The following is a 19,079-nucleotide window of genomic DNA, read 5'->3' as shown; positions in this document are numbered from 1 at the left end:
AGCTGACAGGCACCTTTGCTACACTCATTTCAGTGCCTGCTAAAAACATATTTGTTTTCACAAGCTTACCCAGAGACCTAATAAAGTTGATGTGAATTTTAATGTTTTTAGTTTATCCCCCCCCCCCGTTTTTTTAAGTCTCAAATTATTGTTATTAATTCTAGATATTGATAATATTATTTCTTTATCTTTTTTTGCAAAACCTCTGATGAGGGTTTTTTTTAAAAAATACAATCAGTGTAGAAACTTTATTAAATAAAATAAATAAAATTTTGATGAGGACACTGCATGAAACCTGCATGTGTGAGCATCCTCAAATCCATGGAACTCTTTTCCCAGCAAGTCAGGATAGGGCCTGCACCCATTTTTATTTTAGAATTGTCATTGGAAAGTGACTTTGGACTGGTTCAAGCACTTTATTTATATAGAAGACTTATAAGCTGCTTAATCAAAGAAGCTCTCTTGAGTGGCGCATACAACTGTAATTAAAACACAGCTAAAAATCCACAACACTTTACAAAAGATTTAGAAAGCATTATCAGTAAAACAAGAGATAAAGTTATATAGGTGACTAAATTATGCATGTTGGTAGGCTTGCTGGCTTTTCCTTTTTTCAATACAACAACCTGAGCAGTATTCAGCTAAGAGGAGGTGATGGCTAGTATCCCTTGGGACTGGCAGGATGGAAGGCAGGGAGCCCAGCAGAACCAGAGACAATGACAGGCCACACCCATTCATTCTAGTTTTGACCCTATCCACCTCTCTGCATGTTATGTACTGAGTTGAATAGGATCCAAAATGCAGCAGTCTGATTGGTCCTAGAACAATAGGATCCAAAATGCAGCAGTCTGATTGGTCTGCAGGAGCCACCCAATCCGGCTCCAGATGGAAGTGAATCCACAACCTGATTGGCCTACAGGAGAATTCCGGAATTAGCCAATCACGTGCAGCCCATTGTGTAAATAATGTATATAAAGCAGATACTTTGAGGGGACTTTCATTCCTCCTCACCACTATGAGCTGAATAAAGAGCATGAAATCCACTCTCGACTCTGAGTATATTTCACTGCAGAAATCCATAAGGGCAACATTAAGATTTCAGAGGAGGAAGCTGACTGGGTGTAAGTAAAAAAGGAGGTGGCAAGAGGGGACAACTGAGAGCAGACTGATGTCGGAGAGGCTGTGCCCCATTTGCCCAAGCAAACCAGTCAGTCTCCACCAGCACAGGCTTGAACACTACCCATAGGCAAAAAGAGGAAGCACATGTTAGTTTTTTGCATGAAAAGTAGCTAGTCCCTATGAGGCAGGGCGAGATGGGTGGGGAGACACACAGCTTGTTGTGGACGACGTCTCCATCCTGAAAAAAATTAAAACCACCACCATATGTTTGCAATATACACAGCAATGTTTCCTGGCTACTAAGTACCAATTAGATGCTTCCTTGGGAAGCCATGGGTGCCCCCTTGCTGCCGGATCTTATTGAAACGCAAGGTTTATAAAAAATATTATTACACTAAAGATTGTCTCAGTAACAGCAGATCCATGGGGAAGCATTAACACTTCAAAATGTGTGCCAGTTTTTCCAGTTTGAGGAATCTTCTTGCATTTGTTAATGGGGCGTTGGGGGCATCTATTATGTATGGGGCGAATATTCCGCCTGCCAAACAACGTTGCTGTCTTAAAATTATTCTCCATTCTAAAGCAAAGGGGGGGGGGGCGGGCAGCGGCAAGATAGACCATTGTATTTCTGATAGCCTTAAGACCCTGAAATGAAAGGAAGCGCAATATCAAATTCAGAGATCCAAGCTAGATCCGGACATTATGAGCCATACTTATATTCCATAGCTTCTGGATTGGCTACGGCAGGGGTCTGCAACCTTTAAGACAAAAAGAGCCACTTGGACCCGTTTCCGAAGAAAGAAACACCTGGGAACTGCAAAACCATTGCAACATTTAAAACAAATATATCTCCGGAGCCGCGATCTGACAGCAGGCGGGAAGGTGACGTCGGGACGGTGCGTGACTAACGCACGCACCACCCCCATGCGACGTCACAGCCAGTACAGCGCCCGCCACAGTGGGGTGTGTCAGGGCGCACAGTGCGCCTCCTCCCCTCGCTAGTATCCACCCCAGAGCCGTGGCAAAGGTGTAAAAGAGCCACATGTGGCTCCGGAGCCGCGGGTTGCAGACCTCTGCGCTAGGGGAATGGCTATAGCTCTGTGGTACAGCACGTGCCTTGCATGCAGATAGGTTCAGTCCTTGACATCTCCAGGTACGACTGGGAAAGACAATGAAGTCAATGCTGCACTCAACAGACCAATGGCCTGATTCTGTATACAGTGGTACCTCAGGTTAAGTACTTAATTCGTTCCGGAGGTCTGTTCTTAACCTGAAACTGTTCTTAACCTGAAGCACTTTAGCTAATGGGGCCTCCCGCTGCCGCCGCACCGCCAGAGCACGATTTCTGTTCTCATCCTGAAGCAAAGTTCTTAACCTGAGGTACTATTTCTGGGTTAGAGGAGTCTGTAACCTGAATCGTATGTAACCTGAAGCATATGTAAACCGAGGTACCAGTGTACAGTCATACCTTGGGTTGAATGTGCTTCGGGTTGAGCGTGTTCGAGTTGCGCTCTGTGGCAAACCGGAAGTAACGGAGCGCGTTACTTCCGGGTTTCGCCGCTTGCGCATACGCTCAAAATGACGTCACACGTATGCGCAGAAGTGGCAAAAAGCGACGCACATGTGCGCAGACGTGCCGTCACTAGTTACGTTTGCTTCTGGATGCGAACGGGGCTCCGGAATGGATCTTGTTCGTATCCAGAGGTACCACTATATGTGGCTCTCCAGTGTTTCATACGAGGGGTTTTTTTTCTGGCCTTACCTGGAGATGCAGTACCGTATTTTTCGCCCCATAGGGCGCACCGGCCCATAGGGCGCACCTAGTTTTTTGGGGGGGAAATAAAGGGGGGAAAATTATTTTCCCCCCCCAGGCGCAGGGCTGGGGCAGGGGAAGCCCGAGCTTCCCCCGACCCCAGAACAGGCTGCTATCCGCAAGCCGTGGGAGAGCTGCGCGACTTCGCACAGCTCTCCCACAGCTTGCAGAGAGCCGTGCGAAGCCCGAAGCCTGGGGGGCGCTGAGCTCACTGTTTTGCCAATTAACACTGCAGGTTCCTTGGTAGTCAATAGCTGAGGAAAAATATATTTTCATCTGAACAGAATAGGAAAACCTCCTCAAACAGCAACAAACTGCCCCCTCAAACAGTAAACCTCAAATAGTAAACAAGAAATAACCCCAAAGAAATAATTTTCCCCACCAGACCTTCACCCACATACAACAGAATCAGTGGTGAGAAGCTTCAGCAGTGTTTGGTCCATCCTCCTACCACATTGCCCTCCACTATTTGTACCTGCCTCAACCAGGTGAGGCTGGATGTCTCCACGGCTGCCGCCTGTGCTGATTGGCGCTCCTAATATTGGCAGGAAAGGTTGGCGGCATGAGGCCAAACCTACACCTCCTCGGCTTTTCTTCCACATTTTCCACTACACTCACCACCCGTATTTGGGATTAAATACTGAGAGGTTTTATCCAAACGTGGATTTTTTTAAAGCTAAAGATTAGTGTTTTTCCATCTTTAAGGAAAATCTGTACTTGCTAATACAAATTTAAATATTATGATATACGCTTGATATTTTTAGGATTGCTATTTTGAGTCAAAATGGTCAGTACTTTTAAACTGTTTTAAATTATGGAATCTGTTATGCTCTTTCTTTAAAAGGCACATTCTTTGTGAATGCATATCATGTGCCCTCCCAAGCTGTGATTGTCTTAATAACCCTGTATTATATCGGATATTTATTGTCTGCAAACCAACTAAACTACTACTTGTTTTATTTATTTGCTTCCATTTATGAATAGCTTCCCATAAAAACTCTGTAAAAGGTGTTTGACAATGAAACGGACTACCTCAGGTGATGAAATCTCCTTCGTGGGAAGCTTTTAAACAGAGGTTGGATGGCCACCTGTCAGGGATTCTTTAGTTGAGATTCCTGCATTGCAGCAGGTTGGACTAGATAACCCTTGGGGTCTCTTCCAACTCTACGATTCTATGAAATACCCTTCCAGTAAAAAAATAAAATAAAAAATAAAAGCAATAAAAACAATTCCATATGTAAAAACAATTCAAAACAATTTCGTATGATATATAACTCAAAACAATTAATAGAATAATAGAACTGTAGACGTGGGATCCCAAGGGTCATCTAGTCCAACCCCCTGAAATGCTAAGCATCCATGACATGGTGACCCATCCAAAGAATCCCCACCCAAAAAAACCCATTTAGAACTATAACATCAAACATTGATTAAACTGCCTGTTGGAATAAAAATAAAAAGTTATCAGTAGGCACCAGAAGTTCAACGGGGGGGGGGGGGGACTGTCTGATCTTAATTGGGAGGAGTTTCACAAAACCAAGCCCATAATACTGAATGCAAGGCTCCTGGTGAATCCAAGGGGTGCATCTGAGGCAGGGGGCACCACTAACATTGACTCTCCCCAAGTCCTCAGTGGCTAGGGATAAAAGGGATCAGGCAGTCCTTGAAGTATCCTGGATCCAAATGGTTAAGGGCCTTGTGAATTAATACAGGACTAAATGCAGTCCTGTAAGGGTGTTTTTTTAAAAAATTATTGCAGACGGGTTTTTTCCTCAAGGGTACACAGTACTGGCACTTCTCTCCCCCCACCCCATGTTAAAAGTCTGTCACCAGCATCAAGCGAATACTGGCACTTTTTTCCTATAAATAAAAAAAGCACTGTATGTATGGATCCACTGGCAGAGGAACGGGAGTGTGGAGGGAGCGGACCGCCCCCGCACCATTATTCTGGTAGGGTGCCATCGTGGCACACACATCCCCCGGACATGGGCCACGCACCATGCCCCCACAGGCAGCGCGCCACGTCCCCAGAACGTGTGCCATGCCCGTGGGCGGCACACCATGCCCCCAGGGGGTGCCAGTCAGAATAATTTGGAAACATGGCAAATAAATACATTTGATGGTAATAGCACCCTATGGAACTCACTGTTACAAGATGCAATGGCATTTGCTGATGATACAATGAACTCTAAAAGGATCTCTTCAAACTGGATGAAAAGGGAACAAAAAGGCAAATGCATTTTGATGCAAAAGCAAGCATAAACTGATGCACACTGGGGCAGTGTTGTGTACTGGTGAAGTGTGTTGGGCCGGGACTTCGGAGACCAAGGATCAATACCCACAGTCATGAAGCACCCTGGATGAATTAGGGCGGGTCACTGGCCTAACCATAGCTGTCAACGTTTCCCTTTTTTAAAGGAAAATTCCCTTATTCCGAATAGGATTCCTCACAAGAAAAGGGAAAAGTTGACAGCTATGGGCCTAACGCTCTTCACGGGATTTTTGTGAGGATAAAATGGGGGAGAACCACACACACCACCTTGAGCTAACTGGAGGGAAAGGTGGGATATAAATGCAATAAGTAAATAATTCCTAATTCCGTATATGCAACAGCTAGGGTCTGAAATCGAGATGACGGCCCAAGGAGGACTGGAGATTGCAGTGGATCGCTCAATGAAGATGCGCAGCTGCCTTGAGAAAGGGCAAAGGCCCATCTAATCTGGCATCCTGTACTCACAGGCTAATGGAACCTTTGAAAGCGTGGCCCGCGCGCAACAGCGACTCTCTCCGCTCGCGGTGCCCAGCATCTGCTATTCAGAAGCATTACTGCCTCCTGCGCTGGGAAGCTGTATATGCGCTCCTGAGCCAAAGCTGCATAGGATTGCAGCCGAAGAGGCACCTCTAGCTCTCGTGTTCGCCAGGTGCCACCCTGGGGCTCTTCTCCCCCACCACCAGGAGACGCCTAGGGTTCAACCACGTGCACGCCGTGCGTAGGGAAGCGAGAACAAGGCGTTCGGCTAGGGGCACCTCGCCCTATCGGGAGCCTCCCCCAAGGTAGTAAAGAGGGCGGGCGTGATTTTTAATTTTACTGTATTTTTAAACGGCAACTCTACGGGAGGCCTCGGCGTGGTGGAGACCGCGAGGCCAAAGGATTCCATTTGGGAAGGGCTGCCTGGGCGTGCGCCCTGGGCGCAAAGCGTAAGTCTCCGAGGGGCCCCTGGTGGTTGCGCTTGGGACGCAGGAGGCTCGTTCGGGGCGGGGGCCAGGCTCGCCCATTCATTCTCTCTGGGCCGGTCAGGGTGCTTGGGAGGTGAATCGAGAAAGCAGAGCGAGCGGCAGTGCGGGCTCCGGGAGGCAGGGGGCTCTGTGCTTGCGCCGCGGCGCCGGTGTCTTCTCCTCCTCGTCGGAGCGCCTCAGAGGCGGCGCCAGGCTCGACTCGGCCGCCTTCCTCCGCCCTCGCCCATGGCTCCCGCCGGCGGCCTCGGCTCCTGATGGGCTCCTGCGCTCGGTGCAACGGGCTGTTGGGGAGCGGGGGCTCGGTCTAGCGCGCCCGCCCGGGTAAGGATCGCCGCCGCCGCCTGCGGGCCCTGAGAGGGCCGCCTCTCCTTCCCACTTGCCGCTGCTTCTCCGCTTCTCCTCCTCCTCCTGTTCCTGCCTCCGCTCCCCGCCCTGCCGGGCAATGAGAAGCTGCTTCTGCTTGAAACGGGGGAGCCGGGATCAGCCGCCGCCAGCGCCCCGGGCAACAGTTAAGTGTCTCCCCTCCAAGGAGCCTTCGGGGCCAGGCCCGGCTGGCCCACCCACCCCCTTTACCCCCCACTCCGGACTGGGCCCTGCGCCTTCTCCTTCCCCTGCTTCTCTTTTCTCCCTGGGGGTGAGGGCTTTGCATTGCTTCCTTTTCCCCCTCCCCACCTCACCTTTTGGTTTTGTGACCTCCAAACCCTACACACACCTTGTGTTGCAGGGCTGCCTTTTGTTGCAAGCGGGGCTTCCACCGCAATAGATAGGATGCTTCTCCTGGATTGAGGGGGGGGAGGTACTCAAAACAAGCCGACAAACAACAAAACGTGCTCTAGGGTGCTAGTGATGGTGGGGGCATCCCTCAGCCGCTTCCTTTCATTGTGTGGACACAGCTTTCCCTTGTTCAAAATCCTCTGGGAGCCTGAGAATGGGAATTGGATTAAGGAAGAAAGAAATGATTTCCTGGTAACGATTCATAACAATGGACTGGCCTTCAGCCTAAATATCTCTTTCCATCCCTTGTCCATCTGATCCAGGGGGAACTATAAGTATATATGGATATCCCAAACAATCAGTAGATTCTAACCAATCAGTGGAAATCCAGCCAGGCACATGCCATGGGGCTAGACCTACTCAGAGTAAACCTACTGAAACTAATAACCATGGCTTAATCAGGTCTGTTGTTTCCACTGGGTCTACTCTGAGTAGGCCTAGCATTGGATACAACAGCCCATGTTATTCAGTATGTCACATGATGCTCTGGCTAGGTATTTATAACCCTCTGGCTACCAGCTGGTACCACCCTGCCATTTGTCGACTTTGTGAAGCACCACTGTATACTGGGTTGAACTGTTGACTGCTTGGCCTTGGCTGGTGCGCCCTGCTTTGATTGGCAGCTGATTTCCCAGTCCTTTGATGAGAATCTCTCTACACACATGATGACAGGTTTAATACAAGGGTTAAACCTGTCATCCACTGTCTTCTTGGTAGGGTGTGTTTCTGTCTCTCTGGGCAGAGCCACAGAATATGTTTCAAGCACATTTAACAGAGAGCCTGGGACTGTAGTTTTCCCCTCACGATTCCCAGCACACTTGACAAACTACAGTTCCCAGGATCCTTTGAGGAGGGTGTCACAGGCTTTGAATGTGCTTTAAGTGTATTGTGTGTTTCTTCCTGTTTAAAAAGTAAGGTAACATAAGACAGATCCATAGGACAATACATTTATGAGGTGAATACAAAAGTCACATCCTTGTGAGTGAGCTCTTGAGTTCTCCAGGCGAGGTCATGGTTTGGAGAACTTGTGGTCCTCTAGATGTTGCTGGACTCCAGCTCCCATCAGCCCCAGCCAAACATTGCCACGGGTCAGGGAGTAATGGGTATTGGAGTCCACCTGGAGGGTCACAGGTTCCTTATCTGTGAGCTAGTTGTCAAGCAAAGTAGAGAGGGAGGCCAGAGGGAACCAACTACCTTAGTGTTAAGACCAGGGGTCAGCAAACTTTTTCAGCAGGGGGCCGGTCCACTGTCCCCCAGACCTTGTGGGGGGCTGGACTATATTTTGAAGGGAAAAAATTCCTATGCCCCACAAAAAACGAATTCCTATGCCCCACAAATAACCCAGAGAGGCATTTTAAATAAAAACACACATTCTACTCATGCAAAAACACAGAGTCCCGGACCGTCCGCAGGCCGGATTTAGAAGGCGATTGAGCCGGATCCGGCCCCCGGGCCTTAGTTTGCCTAAGTTAAGACCATCAAGTCTGCATTGAAGTTGAACATTGGAAAATTCAGGACAGATAAAAACAAGTGTTTTTTCATGTGGCGCATAGTTAAATTAGGGAACTTGCTCCTACTGGAGGCACTGGTGGCCATTAGCTCGGGTGGCTTTAAGAAGGTTGGACATATTCATAGAGAATAAGACTGCCAATGAGTTCTGCTTCCACAGTCAGATGCAGCAGTGCTTCTGAATACCACAGGAGAGGAGTTGTGATTGGGTTCTGCTTGAGCGTTTTCCATTGGGGCATCTGGGCGGCTGCTGTAAAAACAGGATGCTGGACTAGGTAGGCTATTGGCCTAATCCAGCAGGGCTCTTGTTACCATACATTCTTATGAACATGGATTCCCCCCCCCTGTTCTTTTTTAAAAACAAACAACAAACACCTGTGCAATTTTTCATATCTTCACACCCACCTCTTAGTTACCACTTCAGGTAGGATGATTTCTACAACACTCCAATCCCAAGAATCACAAAACAGAGAAACCAGTAGGAGAACAGTTCAATCTCCCAGGACATTCTATACAAGATCTCAAAGTAGCTGTTTTACTACAAAGGAATTTCAGAAATAGACTGGAAAGAGAAGCTGCTGAATTGCAACTCATTACCAAACTTAAAACCATGGAGAGACCTGGTTTGAACAAAGACATTGGATTCTTATCCCATTATACATGACTAAGCCATTTCTCACCTTCTCACCCCTTGCCTTTTCCTGTAAGACCTATTACAGTCGTTAAGAGTCGTCAGCAGGCTCATCTCAGCTATCTGCCAATCTCCCATTCCCACCACCCTTCTGAGTAATACCCCTCCCCACCTTCTCACTATATAGAAGGATCTGGCAACTTCTGTTTCAGTGTATCTGAAGAAGTGTGCTTGCACACGAAAGCTCATACCAAGAACTAACTTAGTTGGTCTTAAAGGTGCTACTGGAAGAATTTTTTTTACTCCAATCCCAGTTAATGTGAGCCATTTAAAAAACACATTGCAGTGAGATATATCAATTTTCTTTAATACTGAAAGTGTACAATCTTGCAATGAACAGGACTTTGCACTTTGAAAGGGAAGCTTTATCATTTTTTTGAAGATAAGAGTCACAGAGCTGTGGAACTGCTTGCTGCATGAATACAAAGGTATTATTAAGACATACAGTGGTGCCTCGCAAGACGAAATTAATTCCTTCTGCGAGTTTTTTCGTCTTGCGAATTTTTCGTCTTGCGAAGCACGGTTTCCCAAAGTCTTCAAAATCACCAAAGTCTTCAAAAACCTCAAAAAAGGCTACCACACTGCGTGCTATGAGTTGCTCCTCGAAGTCACCTTGGGTATTAATGGTTTTAAGAAAAAGGAAACAAACTTGCAAGACGTTTTCGTTTTTCGTCTTGCGAAGCAAGCCCATAGGGAAATTCGTCTTGCAAAGAAACTCAAAAAACGAAAAACTCTTTCGTCTTGTGAGGTACCACTGTATCGCTGTAGCATTTTGGGGTGGAGAGCTCTGTCCTAAGAGCACTTTAAACAAAGTGATAAACCTTGCAGGAAATGAAAACAGCACCTTTGTTGGGGTGACTGGTGTTGTGATTGCTCCATCTCGGCTGGAAAAATGAACAGCAATGTGCAGCTCCAGATTGTCAAGGGGTTAGAGCACTGTACTTGCAAATAAAAGGTCACTTAAGTTTAGAACAAGGGTGGCTAAGCTGTGGACCTCCACATGTTTCTGAACTACAACTCCCATCAGCTGCAACCAGCGTGATCAATATTTGGGGCCCATGGGAGCTGTCGTTCAGCAATATCTAGAAAGGGTACAGGTTCCTCAACCCTGGTTTAGAAATGGAAAGAGGGCGCGCCACATAAGTGCACAGAATTACAAACAGTTGTGTGCGCGCGTGTGCACACAAACATACAGAGCAACATTCCTTTTATAAATCTAAAACTCAGGATCATTTGAATGAGTTCAGGGCTCTCAAAACATAGCCTACTTTTTTCACACAAGGCATAATTGACAGTACGATTCTAATCATGTTCATTCAGAAGCAAGTGTTGTTTTTGTTAGTGGGAGTCGGTGGCCACTAGCTTAAAAGGGATTATATAGGAATTAAAAGTTCAGGCAGCCACATTCTGCATTAATTGAAGTTCCCGAGTGGTCTTCAAGGGCAGCCCCTGTAGCAAAATACCACAGTAATCCAATTGGAGAGGTTGCTAGACCATGAGAGTACATCTGTCCAGAAATGGTGGCAGCCAAAGCTAGAAAAACAGACCTTCTGTGACACCGAGTCCACCTGGGCTTCTGGTGACAATGCTGCATCCAGGGTACATACACCTGAGCTGGCAGGTCTGTTGATTGTAGGCCTCTTCCACCCAGCTATACTGGTCACATTAAACAGATTCTCAAAGACACGGCTCTCTTGCACGGCCTTTTAATGGATGGGGCTGTAGCTTAAGAGAGCCAGTGTGGTGTAGTGGTTAAGAGTGGTGGACTCGTAATCTGGTGAACTGGGTTCGCTTCCCCGCTCCTCCACATGCAGCTGCTGGGTAACCTTGGGCTAGTCACACTTCTCTGAAATCTCTCAGCCTCGCTCACCTCATAGAGTGTTTGTTGTGAGGGAGGAAGGGAAAGGAGATTGTTAGCCGCTTTGAGACTCCTTCGGGTAGTGATAAAGCGGGGTATCAAATCCAAGCTCCTCTTCTTCTTAACTGAGCTGTGCATTTTTGCATCCAAAAGGTCCAAGCTTCAATCCCAAGCATTTCCAGGTAGGACTGGGAAAGGCTCTTTCCTGAAACCTTGGAGAGTCGCAGGCAATGAGTTTGGGCAATTCTGAGCTAGATGTTTGCAGGGAGCAGATATCATTGTTGGGGGGAGGGGACACAGAAACAATTAGCATGCCACATTGTCTGTGTTCTGATGTTTCCTTAGGTCACTTTCTTAGATCTTATGTTTAAAGCACCATGATACGACTTTTTAAAAACATCTGTGGCTTCCTCCGTAAAATGCTAGGGACAGAAGTTTGCTAAGAGTGCTGAGAGCTGTTAAGACTTCTAACAGAGCTACAGTTCCCAGCACCCTTAATCTCCAGGTCCCAGGATTCTTGGGAAGAAGCAGCGACTGTTGGAAGTGGCATAAGAGTGCATTAAATATATGGTGTGGATTAAGATAGCTTCCAGGGAGTTGTGTGGCAGGATACTCGAGCCAAATTTTTTAACGTCTTAAAAAGCAGGGAAGGAGAAGCAGGGTGTCATCCAGGTTGAAAGCAATGTGTGTGACTTCCAAGGTGGGTGGATTGACTATGAGAGTGACATTTGATGCTTGTCACACTTGCAACAAGTATGCCAGTTTGCAGTGCAACATGAATTCTGCTGCTCATTCCTTGTTCATGGATCACATTGAGATTCCCCCTCTTTGCTCCTTGCTGAGATACCAGCCATAGAACAGCTGCCCAGCTCATGTTGGGTTTCTTCAGAGGATGTAGCCGAGTGCATCTGGTGCAGTTTTGTGTCATTGCAGGAAGACTTCTTTCCTGGTGCAAATTTGGGTGAGCATTTTTAGAATGAGTATTTAGAGGTTGCTGAAACTGCACTTCCTTTGCTCTCGCTCCAGGAAGCTTCACAGGAGGGCTTAAAGCGTCTGTCTGTGCAGGGCTGAGTGACATGCTTCCTGTTTGATAACAATGCTGGTATCAGGTGTGATGTGAAGGAAATGATCGGATTTCCCTTCCCCATTGCAGCATCTCCTTCAGCTCAGAGCAGAATTGACCTTGCAACATGCCTGTGGTAGGGCTGAGCTGCTTGGAGATTTTCCAGGACCTGTTGAGTGGGGAAAGTGTTGTGGTTTAGGGAGCAGAGCATCTGGTCTGGCTCAGCCTAAGGCAGCTTCCTGTTCCCCTGTACTGGGAAAGGAGCATAGCTCAGTGGTACAGCTTCTGCTTTGCGTGCTGATGGTCTCAGGTTCAATCTCCAGCATTTCCAGGAATGGCTGGGAATGTCTGAAGCCTGGAGAGCCACTGCCAGCCTAGCTCAGTTTTGACTGGGCATGAAGGCAACCAGAATGATCTGGGATGGAGAGACTCCCATATGGGGAAAAGGTTGCACTATTTGGGACTCTTTGGTTTAACAAAAATGCAAGCAAGAGGCTACATGATAGAAGTTCATTAGAAATAAGCGTGGTGAGGAGAAAGTGGGTGAGGGTCAGAGACAGTAATGCTTCTGAATCCAATTTGCTGGAAACCACAGGAGGTGAGAGTGCTCCTGTGCTCAGGTTGACCACTGTGAGAACAGGATGCTGGGCTGGATGGGCCATTGGCCTGATCCAGCAGGACACTTCTTACTTTCTTAAGGCAGCTTCCTATGCTCCTGTTCACTGTTTCCCCACCGCAAACACTTGCGTTGCCAACTGAAAACCAGGATGTTGCTCAAGAGCTGAAAAGACATGTCATCTCCAAACCAGGCAGACATGCCATTTTTCTATCTCACCTGCAGCAACTTCCAAAGCTAGGAAACCCATTCCTTGTTGCTCCTATGACAGTCATGGCAGCTTGCTATCGGTTGGGTGCGCAAGGGGTTCAAGGGTCCAGGAGCCCACCAGCCGTGGAGAGTGTCTGCAGTATTTTGGCCTGGTGACTAGCTTGGCTGCAGTCATCATAGCAGGGCTTAAGAACCAAAGGAGGGTCCCCCCCCCCATTGCAGTAATGCATGGCGTTTCTTTTTAAAGAGAAGTCATCCTGAAGTTGTGTATCAGACACAATACCTAATGGCAAGTTCAAAAGATGGTAAATATTAAAATAAAACAAAACAGGTGGGGTATTCAGGGGACCCAGCCAGCTGCTTCCTCTGATAGCAAAATCTAACGGTCTGTGTAAAGTTCAGAACAATATTTATCTAAATCTCCCAAGCGATATCCGGTCTCTTTTTAGGTCTGATTTGGACACATCCTGTAGGCAGAATAAGAATGCCCTTAAAGAGGCAGCTAGCAACAAGACAAAACAGCTTGTTTGGATCAATGGAAAAGCACCGTGTAGCAAGGAACAGTTCTTTGTGTTTGAGGTGTGTGTATTCTGAAACATACAGGGTTTCTATGAGGCTGGATTTTCTTTTTTTCTTTTTTGCATTTTGTCTGTCCTGTGTCCAATGGGTTAACGTTTTGCTGAGATTTTGAGCCATTCCTTTCAGGCCAGGATTGAGCAGCAATTCTAAAACCTTTCAACACTCAGGGCCTTCTTGAGATGACTGAGAATTACTGCCTCTTCCCGCCCCCCCCCCCTTCTGGTACAAAAACATAGTGTAAAGGCAGAGTCAGTCACAAAATGGAGGCAGAGTGTGGAATAATAATTTGGCAGTTAATGACATCAGTTTCTATTGATATCTCATCTATCTTTGGAAATGGTTACTTTCTTTTGCCACAGTGTTTTCCTTGTGGCAAGGAATCCCGTAGCTCAAATTACAGACATTTTGCTCTGGAGATATTGTGCCTTGGCCTCCCCATTTAAGTAGAATTTGCTCTAAGCCAGGCATAGGCAAACTTGGCCCTCCAGATGTTTTGGAACTACAACTCCCATCATCCCTGACCACTGGTCCTGATAGCTAGGGATGATGGGAGTTGTAGTTCCAAAAAACATCTGGCGGGCCGAGTTTGCCTATGCCTGCTCTAAGCCAAGAAGGCTTTGTCTTTTAGATTCTTCCTTCCCACTTCCACAATATTTCCCCCCCCCATCCTTTGTAATTTCTTATCTCATTCATTTCAGCTTTGTACCTTATTCCCCCCCTCAGCCAAACAGTTTCTTTCATTGTTCCTTCCTGGTTCTTTTAAATTCACCTCTTCCTCCTACAACAACTTTCCTCTCTTATCCCCTACCTTTCCATTCCCCATAAATCAGTCAATTGATTTGTCCTGACCCACCAGCAAGGCTCTTACTGCATTCTACCTCCATTGATGGAGGCAGCAGTACTTCTGAATACAAGTGGCTGGAAACCACAGGAGGGAAGAGTTGCTGTTGCATTCAGGTCCTGCTATTGGGGCATCTCATTGGCCACTATAAGAACAGGATGCTTAACCATATGGGCCACTGGCCTGACCCAGCAGGTATTTCTTTCTTTCTTTCTTTCTTTCTTTCTTTCTTTCTTTCTTTCTTTCTTTCTTGGGAGTCTACCCCGCTACCAGGTCTGGCTGCTTGCCCTTCTGCCCCAGTATTGACTTCTCTTGTCCGGCAGTGGTCCTACAGGGTCATAGGCAAAGAGAAGAGGCAATGTTTCCCATTGCCTGTTACCCGATCCTTTCAATTGAAGATGCCTGGTATTGAATCTGAGACCCCCTGCCAGCAAAGAGTGGCCTCTGGAAATAAAAACATAAGAAGCTCTTCTGATTATGTGAACATTCTAACATCTTAAAGTCATCATGATAACCTTTTGATAATCTTTCTGGGAGCTTGCATAGCTTTGTGTTTATGCTAAGTTCATGCTAAGCTGCCACCTCTCTGTCCCATTAACACCAGAAGCCCAGTAGGTGGTGACAGGAGAGAGAGGCCTTTCTGTGGCTGCTCCCCTAGATAGGATTCTCTCCCAAGAGAGGTTAGATGGGCTCCCTCCTTGTTATCCTTCTGACAGGCCTTTGGAAACTAAGGATCAGATGGTGCTGACCGCTGGGCTGTCGTCAGGGCAAACTGTATTTTACTTGCTGGTTCTAAATGTGTTCCAGTGTATTTTAAAAATTGTTTTTAATTAGTTTGTTGTTATGACTTGATATTTTATAATAGATTTTTTTTAATGTTGAAACATGCCTTGATTCCCAGCTTCAGAGAAAAGTAGGATATAAATGCATTTGATATAGAAAAAAGAGGGGTGGTTGGGTTTTGCTGCCGAACCCCCCAAGGGACTGAGTCCCCTAAGTCTATGATCGGTCAGAGATGAATGGATGGAGGCAGGATGCAGAAAAAGCAAGGCAGATCTTTATTTTTCTGTTGCAACAGACTTCCCTCCCTTCCTAGCAAGGAGGCAAGAGAGACCCATAACCAAGAAGAAACATCTCTTTTAAGGGTTTGCATTTTGGCGTGGAGAAGAAGGACATCCCCTCTACAAACAGGCAGAAATTACATCACACATAAAGTGGGGTTACTATGGCTAAGGCAGGCCAGGATGTGATATTCCTGAGCTCTGTTGCAACAGAAAAGTAAAGATCTGTCTTGCTTTCACTGCAACCTGCCTCCATCCTTTCATCTCTGCCCAATCATGGACTTGGGGGACTCAGTTCCTTGGGGAGTTGGGCAGCAAAACCAGCCACCCCTATTTTTCTGTATCACATTTAATAATAAATATAATGGTTATGATTATGGTTGGGCTTAGTGTTAGATATGAGCTGAGCCAGTGTGCTCGAATGGACCCAGTGGCCTGACTGGGCATGTCAGTTTCCTAGGTGTGCTGTTCCCGTGAGAGATAGTGCCTCTCTCTTACTGCTCACCATCCTGGAGATAATAAGTGACATACTATGCATATTCAAATAGGTGAGCCAGTCCAAAGGGTCCAAGCAATAGGAAACCCAGAAGATTTCTTTGGGGGTGGGAGATGGAAGGGAGAAGGGAGAGGGAGAAATGGGGCAAAATAAGTGTGTGGGAAAGGCACATTGCTAGTTAGCATGCAAGAACTTCACTCATCAGCATTAATTAGACACTGGCGTCTTTCCACCACAAGTTGACTCCCCAAAGTGGAGAAAAACAGAATGCACAGTGGATGTAGATTTGAGTGTTCAGAGGCACCTGGTGTTTCCTCTGCTGGAAAGTGGGGGTGGGCCCTCTTATTTGCTCCCTCATTCCTCCCCCTAAGAAAGTGGGCAATTGCCCCCGCCTAGTACAGAAGGGCCTGAGTTTTCTCCCTTTCCGCCTTCCCCCCCCATCCACTCCTTTTATAAAATGGGTCTTTGTGCGCCCAGCGACAAAGTCCGAATTGATGCTGGGTTTCCTGCCCGCCCCCTGCCGCTCGCTCTGAGTCACACACCCACAAGAAGGCTTTTGTGCTTCCAAGCCGACAATGCCTTTGCTCTTTCTCTCTTTTTTACTGGCCCCCCCCCCCCCGCCGGAACCCAAAGGCAGATTATTGTTGGCATCTTCTAACAGGGGTGAGAGAACGTAGTTCTTTCTGCCAAAGTACATCCAGGAATGCCTGACTTGGTCACTTGGCAAATGCTGCCCTTTTTCTGAAAGATGGCCACTGTTCCACTAGGCTGCTCTTTATCATTATTTTAATTTATTAAATTACTTCTATACCACCGTTTATCTGAGAATCACAGGGTAGTTTACCATGTGAAAACACAAAAATAGATAATATGATAAGCAACAAAAAAATACCTCCCCCTGTTTAAAAGGCCATAGATTGTTTAATCAGTGAAATGCCTGGGAAAAGAGGAATGTTTTTGCCTGGTCCTAATGATGTATAATGAAGGTGTAAGGTGGGCCTTACTGGGGAGAGCATTCCACAAATGGGGAGCCGCTGAAGAAAAGGACTGCTGTCTTGTTGCCACCCACCAGCACATGAAGAAGGGCCTCAGATGATGGTTGCAGGGCTCAGGTTAGTTCACTGAGGGGTCTTCAGCCTTGACCACCTTGTAAGTCTCTCTGCCTGCCTGTTAACCCAAAGTGTTCTTTGTCCCTAGATATATAGTGGCTGGTTGATCACATAGTAAGGGGGAACGCTCAGTAGATCAGGGGTGCGGAGCAGTTTTCAGCCATATTCACATCTGCGGACCTCATGCCAAGGGTGGTCAGGACAGAGGTGAAAGTGGACGGGGCAGCACAATTTGTACTGTTAATTTAATTTGTACTGTTGTATTAAAGGCTGCATCACAGCAGCCAGGCACACACCAGCGGTTTCCACACACCTGCGTCTCCATCATGGCAGGGGAAATGCGTCATCACAGTTCAAGGAGACACTCCAGCCAGTTGACAGCACTCAGGGTGAGGTTTGTGTTCTGGGTGGGGAGAGATCCTTGGGGACTGGACTGGTAGAATTTGAAGGCCTCACTTGACCTCCTGGCCCAAGATTCTCTACCCTTGCCATAGTTCTATGTGCTTTCAAGAGATGCTCCGCTCACTGTCCTTCACTCATAGTTGGGCAAGACAGGGAGGAGCCACCCACTAAGCCAGGGGTGATGCCCTCCTGATGTTGCACTGAAGCTTCTCTGGGGCTGATGGGAGTTGTAGTCCACAGCTTCTGGAGGGCATCCACGTTGACAGCCCTGTGCTAATCCCTGACGCTGTGTGGCACCTGTACCAGCCTTCTTCAACCCAGACTTTGTTGGAACTACAATTTGCATCATCTCCAGCCAGCTCAGCCCAGTGGCAAAGGATGATGGGAGCTGTAGTCCAACAACAATACCTGGCGACCCAAGTTTGAAAGAACACCGTATTACAGGAGATAGTGTTGAATTTACACCAGAATTAATTTTTGTTTTCTATGCTTATGGGACATAATAGGCATCTCAAGACCAAGGACTTCACTTTGCATTTCCTAAATGCAACATCATACGGCAGTGGAAAAATCTGGATGGCCTAAACCTATCAGCTTGGTACCGAACAATTTGGACTTTAGCAATAATTGGAGAAAATCACATGTAAAATATGGGTTAGTCAAGGAAAAAAGTTACCGTAGTCATTTTACACCACCCAGCAGAACTTTATTGCATATGCATGCAGCAAAGACTAACAAAAACACAGATCAAGGGCAGTTATGGACATTTGGCAACACTGGGACTTTTTATCCCCTGAGGACGTCATGAATATGTCATGTGTGTTGCACCTGTCTTTTTAGTGTAATTCCCCCATTTTTCGGAGTGTTATATTGTATTGCTTCTATTAAAAAAATGTATTTTTTCTTTTTTGGATATATACATTTGTGGATGGGGGGCTGCCTTTGGGTCACATCCCCAAGCTATATTTAAAGCCCATGGCTTGAGCCCCTAAGAATCTGAGAACTCTAGTTTGTTTTAAGGGTACTGAGGACTGGAGCTCTGTGAGGTATAGACTACAGTTCCTAGGGTTCTTTGGGGGAAACAAAATGCTTTAAATAGATGGTGTGGGTGTGAACTTTCAATGTAAGTGAACCTGCGTTCCACTTTTGAATCCTTTTTATTTCTTCCTTGGTTTAGTATCCTGCACCATCACTTTACTGCCTGATTTGTCTCTTGTTAAAATATGTGAGATTACAATTTCCCACCCACCCATGGGTCTGATCCTAGTCACCTGAATGTAGCTCAGTGCTTTAGGTGAACTATTCTGTGCTATTTGCTTTAGCCACTGAGAGAGGGCCCAAGGCAGGTGCTCACTGTGCACCTGGGGGTCACCTGTCTCCTTAAATAGGGGCCCTTGCAATGTTAGCATGCTGTATATTGTGGGTGTAGCTTTCTGAGTCTCCAACCACATGGAAATGATTGCATAACATGCTGCTTAGCCCTTAGGCCAGGGCTGGAGGACCTCTGCCATCCTTTGCCTAAATTGGAGCATTACGAAAAGTTATTTATTGCTGTTTTCTCCTGCTCCACATTCTTTGCTAGATTTAATTGCCCCCCTGGGCTTTGTCACCCAGCTGCAACCCCTTTCTCCTATGATAGGAGCTCCCCTGGAACTCCCACCTACATGTTGGTTCTCCTGGTACTTGCAGGGGTTGCAATCT

The 19,079-nt window shown here is 46.8% G+C and overlaps 1 protein-coding gene across 5 annotated transcripts in view; it reads left to right on the top strand.

Annotated features, from left to right (window-relative positions):
* Nucleotides 1-5,619: 5,619 nt before the first annotated feature.
* Nucleotides 5,620-19,079, top strand: part of MVB12B (multivesicular body subunit 12B) — a 110,282-nt gene continuing 96,822 nt past the window's right edge. Inside the window, exon 1 of one of the 5 annotated variants that reach the window (XM_080989660.1) lies at nucleotides 5,620-5,989. Coding sequence is in view for 2 of the 5 variants with exons in the window: in XM_080989661.1 (XP_080845787.1) it covers nucleotides 6,612-6,677 (66 nt within the window). In the remaining 3 variants the exon portion in view is untranslated. The other 4 variants (XM_080989662.1, XM_080989661.1, XM_080989658.1 and 1 more) reach the window with 4 other exon arrangements.

This window comes from Podarcis pityusensis (assembly GCF_964106645.2).
Source record: "Podarcis pityusensis genome assembly, chromosome: Z".
NCBI lineage: Eukaryota > Metazoa > Chordata > Lepidosauria > Squamata > Lacertidae > Podarcis > Podarcis pityusensis.
The sequence above is the reverse complement of the archived record's forward strand: the minus strand, read 5'-3'. Positions and strand labels throughout refer to the sequence as shown.